The 13,553-nt window shown below is 38.9% G+C and overlaps 2 protein-coding genes across 2 annotated transcripts in view; one reads left to right on the plus strand and one right to left on the minus strand.

The window, feature by feature from the left end:
• Positions 1-13,553, plus strand: part of THEMIS (thymocyte selection associated) — a 305,377-nt gene that overhangs the window by 84,796 nt on the left and 207,028 nt on the right. The window lies entirely within an intron of this gene.
• On the minus strand, positions 1,227-13,512 carry CUNH6orf58 (chromosome unknown C6orf58 homolog). Its single transcript, XM_008923887.2, has 6 exons — positions 13,191-13,512; positions 8,924-9,010; positions 5,844-6,028; positions 4,509-4,642; positions 3,836-4,074; positions 1,227-1,345 (listed from the first exon to the last, which is right to left on the minus strand). Exons 1-6 carry the CDS (start codon positions 13,510-13,512, stop codon positions 1,227-1,229), a joined length of 1,086 nt encoding a protein of 361 aa, XP_008922135.2.

Consider the following 13,553-nt stretch of genomic DNA (forward strand, 5'->3'; position numbering starts at 1 on the left):
TATGTTGAGTGAAACCAAAACTATGAGGCAGACCTAAAATGGTGTCAGAAGAAATCTGCTTTTCCTGATTTTGACTTATGAGTCTAAGACTTGTGTTATCTTTGACTACACTGTAGTGCAGGCTATAACCTGATACCATATAGCAGGCAGTGGTCCTGCACTCCACCATGGAAAGGGAGCTCCAGCTATGTCTACTCTCCAGGGGGAGTTTCCATAAAGATGGAGGATCCAAGCCAGCAGATTTCCCAAGAAACTTCCCTGTCCCACCTCCCCACAACCTCTGTTTCCAAGTTATAATTGATTCCCAGTATGTGTTATCACCATGAAGACTGTGATCAGCACTTGGGTTTGAGTGTGCCAGGCACTGAGATTACAAACATTGCAAATATTTCTCTTCCTCAGTAATCAAATCTAACATATGACACACTGCAACAAGAGGATTAGACATGGGAGAATGGAAAAACAACCTGTGCTTATACAGGATACATAATCACATAAATCAATATACGGATCAAAGTTTTCTTGAAGTAAGTGTAATGAATCAAAACCCAGAAATCTCTGTTGTCATGTAAAAGTAGCTACAGAATGAGGTAATTTGCTTCAGGACTTCTTTGGATGGGCTCTGCACTACCACGAAGCGTTTACTTGTTGCAAAGCAGCCTACCAAGGGAATCCATCTGTACTCTAGTATTTAACCTGAAAAGCCTGAAAACTTCAAATTTGATTGCAGCTGGTCTGCAAAATAACAGCTTTGGTGGGAAACAGTCAAGACATTGGTTTTTTATCAGAACTTCAAAGAAAAGTTTCTGGTGATCATCTCTTAGACCATCAAGGACCTGAGTAATTCCATATCTGGTGGAATCCCTGTCTACAGGGACAAAAAAACCCAGTCTGAAACAGAATATAGTTTGCCTGCATTTAATTTTATGTCCAATAATGATACACTATTTATAAAGTCAAAAAAGTAGTAAAGTAATATTTACTGTGAGGCCTTTTATTTATAAGGAATTGAGTTAAAAAAATGAGATAATTAGAAAAATTAAGGATAAAAATATTGATTCAATATGAGAGAGATGCACACATGGTTTCTCAGGAAATCCTGCTGTAAGAAATTACCAAAGCCAGTATACCAGACACATGTCTGCTAAAAGATAAAATCAAACAATGTTGGAACTGCTCTTTCTCAAGAAACTGGGCACTGTCAAATCATCTCCTTCCAAATCATTCTAAATTCCCACTAGGTCAAGTCGTTGGCTCAAAGTCAAGCTTTCAAGCAGTTCTCGGCCAATTTTTCTTCCTGCTTCGTTAGACATAGCCTTTTGCCAGAGCTTCAGCAGCAATCCTCCTTGGAAAGAAACACAACATGACATTGTCAAATTAGCATGGAGCACATGCAGCTTGCAGCATACAAGGGATGAAATACATGTCTGCACTTGTCTTTCTCCTGTGGATAGTGAAAAGTAGACAAAGCTGGAGCTTGCTGATGGGGTAATAATTGCCTACAAATGCGTAGGGACACACAGGCCATTCATTCAGCTCAGGATCCTTTGTACTGAGAGACAGCTGGGCTTGTTCCCTTGTCACCAGTGTTGCAAGTCAAGATGATTGAAGACTCATGTTAAGGTCTTGGTCTGCACTCACACATACCTTCATGGTTTATGAAGTAGTAGTGTGGTAGTTATAACTAGGCCTGTCTTTGCTTTCACTCTATAACAAGGAATTTGTGCTTTCTGCCAGCTAAGGCCTCAAGCTAATGAAGAAAATAATCCCCAGTACTTACGTCCAGGCAATAAGCTGTGGCCCTCTAGGAAGTGTGCCTGGCCAGCCCAACCTAACATTAGCACCAGTTTGCAGGATAGTCATTGTTTGCTCCTCGCTACACTCAGTACTGATCTTTATAGTGGATAAAGGGTCTACAGAGGAAATTTGAGGGTAAAAAGTCTACTAGAAAACCAAGAAGAGTTATTCTCCTGCAAAACATGCTTTTGTATAAAACTGGCAATGTTGAAGAATTGAATTTGCACAGTATTTTACTGGGGGAATGAATTAGGAGGAGAAGGAAGCAAACAGTCCTCTTGCCTAGGAGGACCACAAGAGGACTGCAGAAAAGGTGAAGACAGCAGGAAAGATTTTGAATAACGTGGCATATGCTGCTCTACCTTTGGGTATCAGTGAGGGGCAGAGCATAAAAAATAAAGATTCTGACTGTCCGTGGATTGAGAAGCTTTAGAGGTAGCACAGCACTCTCTCAGTACAGTTCCTGCTGGACTAGCAGAGGCAACTAGAAGAAAATAAAGAGTAATCAAAGTCTGAATCAAGAAATGAAGTCTCACTCTTGGTTGGATGGAGTCCCATCCTAGGAGGTACTATCTGCTCTAGTCTATCCTCTATCTGCTGTTGAAGTTTGCAGTACCAGAAGAGGACTCTATATCTCACAGAATGTATTCAAAATTTTGAGGAATCTGACTCTACAAAAACAGTATGTCACATTTTGTCACCTGAGGTTTTTAGCAATAATGTAGGGTCTTTCAGGTTCCTGCTGACACTGTGGATCCAGACAAAATATATTTCAAAGCTTCTTTTTCTCATTTGCAAATCAGTCACCAGACTGAGTTAACTGGCCTTTAATTCTCAGCTGAATTCAAAGCTCATCCCTTAGAGTAGAGTCAGGGAAACTTTTTCCCTGCACAGCAATTTCAGGATTTCAGCTATGAACTTTATTTTGGCTGCACCTGCATGAAACTTCATCTCTCTCTTTCCTTCCATCTACCATATTCAACACTGATATCTCCTTTCCTCTCTCCCTGCATTGTTTTCCTCACCTGCTGTGCTGCCCTGGTGCTCTTCTCCCTCCCTGCCATCCTGCTGGTCATACTTTTCTTTGCTCTGCCCCTTTTTCCCTCTGGAGGTAGGTCAAGAAACCCTGAGCTGTGGCATAGACTACCAGGCAGGGGATAGAGCTGTTAAGACCCTTATTCAGATTCTGAGGAATAATGCTATATGGAAAGTGGGAGGGAAGCACTCTGTGATGGGAGTGTGCTCTTTTGCAGCACTCGAGAGCTTCATTTCACATCTTTTTCAGCTGCAAATGCAACTGGTGAGAGAATTTTCACTGAAATATATGGACAGAAGAGAATCACAAATGCCATAACTAGGCATACTAATTTTTCAGTGCATTTTTACGTTCTATTTCCATTTAAAGATTCAAAATAACTTTGCTTCATAAAGGTCAAACAAAAATAGCCAACCCAGCAGTATCTATGCATGAATTGAATCCTCAGAAGAGTGTAATTCTATGTCGCACCGCTGGATGGTGATGCATGACTTATTTTAGTGAAGATGATGAAACCAGCATTGTCTAAGGATACCGTTTTACTGGGACAAATGATGTTCTCTCAAAAACGAAAACCAGAACACTTGTGAACTCACGAACTCTTGCTCATGATCGTTTATTTTTTGTTGTTGTTGTTCAACTGATCTAATAACTTCATTAACAGCTTTAATGTTTCCAGGTTCAACTGGTGAAACACAAATTAGTGTCTGCGTTTTTAAAGTTCCTAGGAAGACCGGGGGGGAAAAAAGTAAGATCATCTGCTTAAAAAATGGATTTGTCTCACTGAAATCCCATGTGTAGTCAGTGTTATCCCATTGCTGCATTTGCTCTCTGGTGTGTTGTTTGTTTATAGTTGTATTTTTAACTATTTTACTGTTAGTCTCTCAGTGTTTATAGTACTTTATATAAAAAATTCACTGTATTCATATGAAGAAAGATATGTAGAGAGAACAAGATATTAAATATCTATGGACTGCAGACATTTGTAAGTCAGTCTCATACCTGTTAATTTATTTGCTTTATGAAGAGCTCTGATTGAAACCAGAACTTTATTTTGCCGCGGACTGAAGTCACTAATGGATGGGGGAACATCCCCTTCAACAAGCATCCTCGGGGGCAGGAAAGCCTGGAAGTTGTTTGTGGTTGGTAAATCTGTAGGGAAGTGTGTGGCCCCAATGAAATCTACAGCATTAGACCAGCCTTCACCAAAATTTGCTTCTGGATCAGAGAGATATTTTAAGCTGAAAGAGATGAAGATAAAAAATGTAACAAATAATTGAAATCTCCTGTAGAACACATTATTTGATCATTTATCCCAAATGTTTTTGTTCAGTATAAAATCCTGAGTGGTCTTAGTGCCACAGTGACCTAAAGCCTCCTTCAGTACTTTACACCTAATTTCTCCTGGTATTACTGCCTCTGCCCAGACTCAAAACAGCTCCTGAATCAGGCCCTGGCTCCCAGTGGGGAATCAACATCTCATTTTAAGGGCACAGCCTGCTTGCTCATCACAGTCTGGGCAGCCATCTCTCACTGGTCATCCCATACTCCGAGAGAGTGGAAAGAAGAGCAGAGCCTAAAGAGTAGATGCCTAAAGTAAGAAAGCTCATGCTATCCTTCCAAAGAGGCATGAAGGTGGGAAGATCCTCCTTGGCCACCTTTCTCATCCCCTTACCTGTCCTGGAACTTGGGGAGTGCATAAGCAATGGAGCTAACATGTGCCTTCCACATAAGACCAAGGGCATCATCCAGTTTGAAGGAGGAGAAGGTTGCAGAGCTCACAGCTTTGTGTTCTGTAGATAGCAGATACTACAGCAATAGGGAGGAAAAAAGGCAGAGAATGAGAGGGGGGATCGAAACACGATGAATTTTTTTTATTTGCGCACATACTTCACAAACTAAGGAGTTTGCAAGCTAAGGAAAATTGCTTTTGAGTAGTTAGAATGTGCTGCTTTGTATGTAAATATAATGTCTGACATAGGGACAAAAATATGATAAATATAAATTTTTAAAATTAATATGTATCCACGCTGGAGTTAATGGGAGCTGCTGTTCTTTGACATCAACAGAGCAAGGGTTTTATTCACATACTTTAGGTATTCTGTCAGTGGACTTTTGTATCCAACTTCCGTGGAAGCTACTGCTATGAAATATTGGATTCCTTAAAAACTTGTCTCTATCCTTTTGGCCACAACTTTCTGGAGATTTTCAGAAAACAAGAAAATTATCCTTAATTGTTATCATTATGGTTATTTGTGGAGTTGATATTTTATAATAATTTCTGAAACGTGCTGCGTAGGAAAAATGATCTTACGAAGAAAAATCCAGTCTTTCAAAAACTCTCAAAGTCTCTCAAACCCTCTATCTTCACTCAGAGGTGCCAAGAGGAACTCACAGTTTAAGCTTTCAGATTATTATAAATTATTTGACTACCAACAATAATGTTGACAGTAGTAGTCTAACTATAAAAGATACTTATTAAATCTATGAAATAAGAAATATTGTCATCTTTTGGATTAGGGAACAGCTGAATGTGGAGGAAAGACAATATCTACTTGCATGAATAAGTGTCCCTCTGAATGAAGTTTCACATTTTCAGGTTTTTAGATGTCTAAAGGAATAAATGAACCCTATAAAACCAACCCAAGGCCATTTCTTAATGGCAGTGTTCCATCTCACATGCTTATTTTGCATTGCTAACATAAGCAGTATTGGAAGAATACAAATATAATTGTTAACAAAGCAGTATCTTGGGACAGAGGCCAAATTACAGAAATTATCTTAAAGGAAGAAAAGAAAAATCCATAACTAGTAAAAATCATGGCCGCCTTATTTCCGACTCAATTTATGTTATGCTTTTCATTTTTCCTGCTTCTTGCTTTTATATGAAGCTGTTATTGAAAGAAAACTAAGCTCTCTGAGTCTTACAAGTGACAGTAATAATAGTTTTTAAAGGTAATATTCTGGTCTCATTTCTAAAACTATGGGGGGGGGAAGTAACATTATTTACTTCAAAAAAGGCCTTCCAGTCATCCATGAGCTTGGGCATACGAGACCTGCAGTCTGCAACACTGTAACAGAAATCATCTTTTCGCTCCTCTGGTGGCAATATTTCTACTTCGAACGGCAGCTGCCCAAAGAGGCCAGCCTCCACTGCCCCCAGAAAGGGTATGACAGCCAGGTAGTAATTCATACCTGTAACAATAATTAAAAAGGAGGAAGTGTTAATCACAAGCAAATGAAAAATTCCTGCATAGACAGGTGAACTCTGTCCCACACCAAATTCAACCGTTTCAAATTGCCCTGATACAACTATGTTCAGCAGTGGGACGTATTTACTGAAATGCACTAATGGTGTCATCTGTATTAATTTAGATATGATTTGTAATGTTCCTTCATATATTGTCCTTTAAGAGCCTTGCATGAGCTTACAGAGGGCTTTACTTTGCCAGAAATGAAAACACTACTGAAAGAAAACTTAGATCTTTGTAGGCTGTCACAGACAGGACAAGAAAAACCTCTCAAATATTAATTGCAAACTAAGTAAGAAAGACTAAAGGGTACTCCACAAGTATTGTTTTCATTAAAAAATCCCCTTCTTTGCATCCTAGACCTATAAGAAATGAAAAGGCAAATACTAGCAATATTTTACTGGAAAATAATAATTTTGCTTTTAAAAATATTTCACGCACCGAAAACTGCTTGAAAACTACCTCACTTTGTCTGTCCAGTTTTATTTTAGGGTGATGACTTCCTTTGGTCTGATCCATAATTTGGAGCAGTCAGATCCAGCATGTAGGAAACTCAGGTTCATTTCTCGCATCTGCCAAATCATGTCTGCAGTGAGAGTGCCCATAGGGCTATTTGATATTCCACATTTGAAAGGAGAATTTTAAATTCTCCTTTAATTGTGTCCCCTTTGTAGAAATAAAGTTTAATAACTTTCAGTGAAGTAAAGCCTGGAAATCAGTTATTCTCTCTTTTGTGTGGGTGCCTCTGAGCTGCTGTGCTGAAAAGTCATTTGCTTATGGTCTCCGGGCCATGGGCTGCCCTGGTATGTTTTATACAATCACAGCAGCGAGGACCAAAATTACCAAAACCTGACCACCAACCATGTATCCCTGTCCTACTAATGGGAAACCGTCATTCCACCTTCTGGGAAGAAGACCACAAAACAAAGTTCAGCAAAAAGGAGTGTGTACCTTGGCTATAATTCACCAGGGACTATCTGTACAGGAACACTGAGGGAGCTTGGTGTATTGCTCTAAGGATGAGATGAGAAGAAGGATGGAGTGGCAAGTATGAAACAAAGGATAGAGCAACACAGTGCTATTGAGATTATGTTCCATCAAAAACAATGCAGCTCAAAAATACATATTACTTTTGATGCCCTACATATATTAATGACTAAAGTCACTCAAACTCCACCTCAACATGAAATGTCATCAATTCTAACTTCAGCTTCTCCCTTCCCTCAAAGAAATTAATATAAATATCACTTAAGCAGGGAGGGAGGTCACCGAAGACTCAATCGTAACTTCTGGGATCAGTCGACAGGCTGAACCTGTCTTCTCCCCCCTAAGGATGCTTATTGAGTAAGAATCTCATTCTATGCAAGCTAAATTGTTATTTCTAGCTAGCTTAGTGGTTAGAGTTTGTCTATATATTGCTTCAAATTCATTTCTGCAGTCTGTTACTATCAACAGCAATCTCTGAACATTAACCTGTCACAGTCTTCTACTATCAGTGTGTTTGTTAATAAAGTGTGTTATTCTGTAAATTACTTGGTGTGAGTCCTTCAAGGGCACTAGGAGTGGCTGGCAGCAATATCATACTTGACAAAACTGGTCATACATACAGAGTGGGAATGCTCTTGGTGTATGAACCTGAATAGGTTGGTTGAACCACCCTCCAAAACAGTGAGCTAAAAAGACTGATGTTCTTAAGTAGGGAGTTTCCCATACACCTAGGGGTGTATTAAATGTGAGTTTCTTCTTTAAACTCATTCCTGGCTTCTTATGACTACTCATGCCAGAGAGGGCAGCTCTGAAGGACAGCTGAAAGCACTGATACTCTCAGAACAGTAAGAGACATTTCCATGCAGTCTCAAAGACTTTTTGCATGTTCTTGCTGCAATAGGCTAAATCAAGGCTGAGTTTATAAAATTTGGAGGCAACAAAATTGATATCGAGCAAACATGCAATATTTAGAAGTAAGTGAAGAGCAGGAATGCAAACACTGAGAAGGTAAAGGTGGTGGTTTCTATTCCAGGAGGGTACCCTGCTTGCACAGGGCTATGAAGTGACTCTTATTACTTGTCACTTCATGGGACGCCTTCCCACAGAGCATGTAGTGCTATCCAACCACAGAGATGGGAAACTGAAGGTGGAGTGAGTATCGCAGTTGGCTTTGGTTTTACTCTAGATTTACATTTTAAATTTTCTCTGTGCTTGTGCCTTTGTTCACTTGAAGACATATACATTTAATTGCTAACTCACAGCCAGAAGCTTCGTTCAACAAAGCATTCCTGTGGTGGGGAAGGGACAGAGCTGCTCGCTGAAACCTTCTGGCAGGTCTAGTGGAAAGGGGGACCTAGGACAGGACAGCAAGAAAGCTGAGGGAGCAAGGGACAGAAGTGATGGAGGGAGAACATGCTATGGGAAAAAGAACCAAAGGTGATTGCAAGAACCACAAAGATTCCTGCTTGACATTCTCACACAAGGTTTTAGTTTGAAGTGCTAGCATCTAAACTGAACAAATCTGCTACTGAGTAATTGCAAACTGCAAATATCTACAAATATAGATAACTGTCAAGGTGTTTCCCACTTATTTAACATAAATTTTTGCAGTGTAAACATTTTTAGAGCTGCAAGTTTGGGAGTTTTTTCTCCTTTCTCAAATATATTATCAAAATCAACTAACTTTTATTTACTCACACTTAGGTGTCTTACTGTAAGTTTGCAATGGAGCATCACATAACATGGAAATTACATTGTAATAGAGAATTCTAAGGGGAAGAAAGATTTAGAAATAGCCTTCTAGGACACTAATCTTATTCTGGAGAAGAACAGTGTATTAGCATATACTTACAGGACCACCAGCTTCTTACAGATTGGCATAGGAGGTCTCCATATTCATAGCCACAGGAAGTTGCACCAGAAGGATCTGCTAACCTACCTGAAAAAATCAAACGAAATAATACAACCAATAATTATCAAACTTTTCACACAAGAAATCCTACTGAGATGAAAAAAATATATAGGAGTAAAGCACAAAGAATTTTGCTCAGAGAAGTAAAACAATTACTGTTGCTTTGTTTCATAAACTACTGTTCCTAGAGTAGTTGAATCTCTCAGTGCATAGTAATTTGATTGTGTTGTACAGTTTGATTTATACCTCACTGTGAATTTATGGAGCTGTTTGAAATCAGGACACCACGGTGATATTTTTACAGAGGTGTAAATATATATTCACATAGAGAGGTAAACACATGCATAGCTGATGCATAATTTCCAATAGATGTAGGGCTGCTAGTGCAGGAGAGCTGCTTAATGAGCAGAATAGCACAAATTAAATGTACTAGTAATTGTCTCACCTAATTGGGTTGTGTGATACAGAATCCCTTTCAGTTTAATCATGCATACAAACATGGCCTTACTGTGAAGCTAAGCATGCAAATGTTGTTGTAACTGATTAGCAAGGTTTTCAAGTATCTATGCTGTAGCAAACACGCAAGACATTTCACAATTATTCGTGACAGCATGTAAGGCATATTTTACTTTAAGCATGTGATGTGAAGAAACAGCCCAAGTATTAAAAGAATAACGTACATGTATATGAAGTGGTAAGTAGTCATGTAGTGTGTCAGGAAGTCTGCTTGAATTGCATGATGTGAAATTACCATGTTCTAGTCCAATGACTTGAGCTATTCCAGAAGCTCTCAAACTCTGCCCTGCAGAGCACTTACTCTCTGACAAGTCAGCTGAATGAAGACAGCATCATTTCTGTCAGATTAGAACTAAACCTCGTTACCAAATCAAATTTTCTGATACTTTTTGCTCAAGAAGAAGAGATGATCATGAACAATGTGGATACAAATTATCCTAATTATCTTCCCTAGATGACTGGACAGAGCTTGTGCTCTGGGGCATGCTAGGTGCTCAAACTCATATCTTTCATTAGCAGAGCACATGAACTTGCAGTGATGAGGATTGCAGTTCAACTGGAATATTTTTTTTAATGAAAAATTATAATTTTTAATATTAACAGAAAGATTATATTTTTTGATATTCTACTTCAACAGAGAGTGCCAAAAATAGGCACAATAGATCACTGGTATGCAAAGGAGATGAATGGGAAGGCTAAAGGATAAGAAGAAAAGAAGACAAAATGTTGCAAAGAGTTGTATATGAGGTTTATGAAAGATTGTTAGCTTTGGTGTTTTGGGAAAATGAAGAGTCCCAGGCAGTATCAGTGATAATTATAAGATATGTAGTAATTACTAGCTGCGCTTACAGGTCTATACTCCATTTTTGTTGTTTCTGCTATTCCCTGTGCTTAACATGATCGTTATTTCAGTCTTCAGGTCTACTCAAGCTAAGCTGTGTCTCTCTGTATTGACAGTGTCCCCAGCTGTATGTTATCCCATCAGCAAGATCTCTCCACTATTTTTTGTGGAAAGGTTGTTACTGAAAATGCTAAATGCAGTTGTTCTTATCTTGCTGAGGAAGAACTCTGAGCACATCCTCCATTTAGCTGTGTAATTCTCTTGGCAACGCTCATCACTAAATTCTCCTTCAGGTGTTCCTTTACCAAATTTACAGTTCCCTGTTTCATTCTTATCTTGTAAAGTATTAAAAATTTTCATCCTATGCTTTGCTTTTACAAAGGGAGGAAATACATTTCTGGACTTCGATAAAGCAACATTCATATAATGAAAGAAAATATAAGTTAGCCTGACACAATCTACCTTTGATTCACGTAAGCTCTGCTTTATCCCTTTTTCTGTTTAGTTCTATGTCTTTAATTATTCTTTCCTCTATACTTATTCTAATGTCTCGTCTACTGCTGATGTAAGACAAATGTTTGTGTGTTCTTATCCCACTTTTCCTTCTTCTTAAATATAGGTACAACCTATCCTGCTCTTCAGACATACAATGGTGCCTCAATCTTTCTCGAAGTTCTTGCTCCTGAATTTGTACTTCTATATGTGAAGTGGGGGTAGACACTACCCAGTTTCCTCAGTTTGTGTAGGTAGGACTCCCAGTCTAGCTTCATCTCCCAAGTGACAAATTGTGCTTCCACAGTCTCATTCCTAACATCCGTTTTGTCTCAACATAATTTTCTCTACTGTAAATTTAGGGAAATTACTGATTTCATTTTATGTCCATGAGTAGATTATTGCAAATCTTTGTACCGCTCTTATTAAGTAGCAGCTTAGCTTCCTCTTTATGGTTTATACAGAAGTATACCTGTAAAAATATTTTCTTGGTAACATAACTTTCAAGACCAGACAGAACTGTTAATTCAACAATTTTTGTAGTGTTTTTAAAGATCTGTTTTCTTGCACTCTGGACTCAAATCCTGCTTTTGTATGTCCAAGTTTATTAAGTCAATGTACAAACACTTCAGCCATTCCTCACTAGTTTATCCCAGCTGCCTATCTCAGTTAGGTTTAGCCTTTTGCTAACCTCAAGGCTGAATGCAGCAGAATTATGTTGTTCTTTGTCCCTTATCTATTTATTTTTCAACTTCTCATATTTTTTTACTGTAAAACCTTTTAGTAGTTTTTTAACCTTCTGGTTATGTAATTTCAAAAATATATCTCCTTGTCTAAGGACCAGTCCTGTGACTCTCTGGCAGGTGACAGTACATCTTCACCTATCTATGCAACAAGGTGCAAATCTTCCTCTCATCTACTATGTCCCTTGTCTCTACTTGGAAATCCTCACTGCAACAAGGCACATCCTCACTTTGTGGAAGAGGCCATTCTACATAACTAGATCCTTTCCAGCAGGTAACCACTGAAGTGTAGCTTCTGCATCCAGTCATCTTTGCCTCACAGTGGGTCAATTCTCCTGCTGCACCGGCCTCTCCCCTTCTTGTATACATAAAAAAGGGAAAGAGGAAAAAGATTGACTAAACTCCAGCCAAATTCTTCTTGTTGCTGTCTGTTTGCCAGCTAGTTTCCTGCTTGGATTTTGCTTACTACGTTGTTTTCCTAATTTTTACTTAGGAGTTAATTTTCCATTAGTTGTGACTAAATGCTGGCAGCCTTGCTTCACCGCCAGCTGCAGCACCTCTAGCTTCTTCCAAACATACAGCTTCAGCCAAACCACCACTACAGATTATATCCAATAAAGAAAAAAACAGGCAGACAGATACATTTGCTTACATCTTGTTACCACCAGGCACAAGTTCGTGAAAACGTCCTTGATTTTATTCCCCTCTTCCCCTCTTTTTTTGATTACTAGAACAAGACGAGTTCAGCTCTGGCTTTGAAAGGAAAGCGTCACTGACTGCTGTGTGTGAAGCAGCCTCTGAGAGAATACATTCTCTGATAAAGCCCCTGATAAGATATTACAGCCTTAGCCTTAAGGGACCTTTCACATGTGTTTCTGTGTCTGCTTCCCTGTCATGAACAGGCAAACAAGAATGACTGCCCTAGATAAAAACAAGCTTTTAGGGGATAAACCATTAGAATTTGGACAAAATTGAAAACACCACAAAACCAAATCAACAACAACAACAAAACAAACTCACAACCCCCACAAACAAACAAAACAACCTCAACAAACAGAACAAGCTTTAATTTTTGTAAAAAGCATATCTAGAAAATAATGAAGCTACTTCTAAACTGATCATAAAGAGCAAATGGAAATAAATTCTCACAGGGAGAGGTGGACTTTTAACTATCTGTATTAGAAATTAAACTAAAACTACCTATAGAAGATCGTAACATTAACAGCCATTAACAAAAAACAAAAGCTTATTAGTTAACAAATTAAGAGCAGCCCTGCACAGTGCAGGCCCTGAAATCTATCTACTATAAACTGGAACAACTGGGAATGCCTTTTCAAAGATTTTCTGCTAGCTGAAATATTACCCATCTAAACCACAGATCTTCTGTATTCTGACCTCTTCCTATTAGGAATTTTAATAGCTATTGCTCAACAAGGCAAGGGTGTTCTCTTTGTTCAGCATTTCTTTTTCAAATTGGCAGCTTAGCTCAGCATGTCAAAGTTTACACATGCTGAGGCTACGCTGGGCTTTCGGGGCAAAAACCTTGGAAAGGAAGACTCAAAGCAGATCCAGTAAATACTTTGCTAATCTAACATTTTAAGGACATAACTCATACCTGTACGAAATTGCCACCCATGCTGCAGTGGTAATCCCCAGAGAATGTTGCCAGTGTTTTGGAGTCCAAAGGCCCTAAAATATTTGGCTGAAGAATTTAGCAAGCTCTTATACACTCCCAGTCTTTCTTGATAGTTCCAAACATTGATGACAATTTTGTTGTCCTTTACTGGGAAATCCAGCAGGTTTTCAGGGGCAAGGTCCCACAGAGGGGGATATTCATCTTCTCCAGGGACTTTGTTTTCACTCCATGCTGCAGCCGTCACAGGACTCAGGGTAATAGTCACTATAAAAAGAGTATATATGCCAAGGCAGGGCCACATTGTGAAGGTTTATAACCCAGGTGTTTGTGGCTGCAGGGCTT

This window comes from Manacus vitellinus, unplaced genomic scaffold (genome assembly GCF_001715985.3).
Source record: "Manacus vitellinus isolate BGI_N305 unplaced genomic scaffold, ASM171598v3 scaffold_4_pilon, whole genome shotgun sequence".
NCBI classification, from domain to species: domain Eukaryota; kingdom Metazoa; phylum Chordata; class Aves; order Passeriformes; family Pipridae; genus Manacus; species Manacus vitellinus.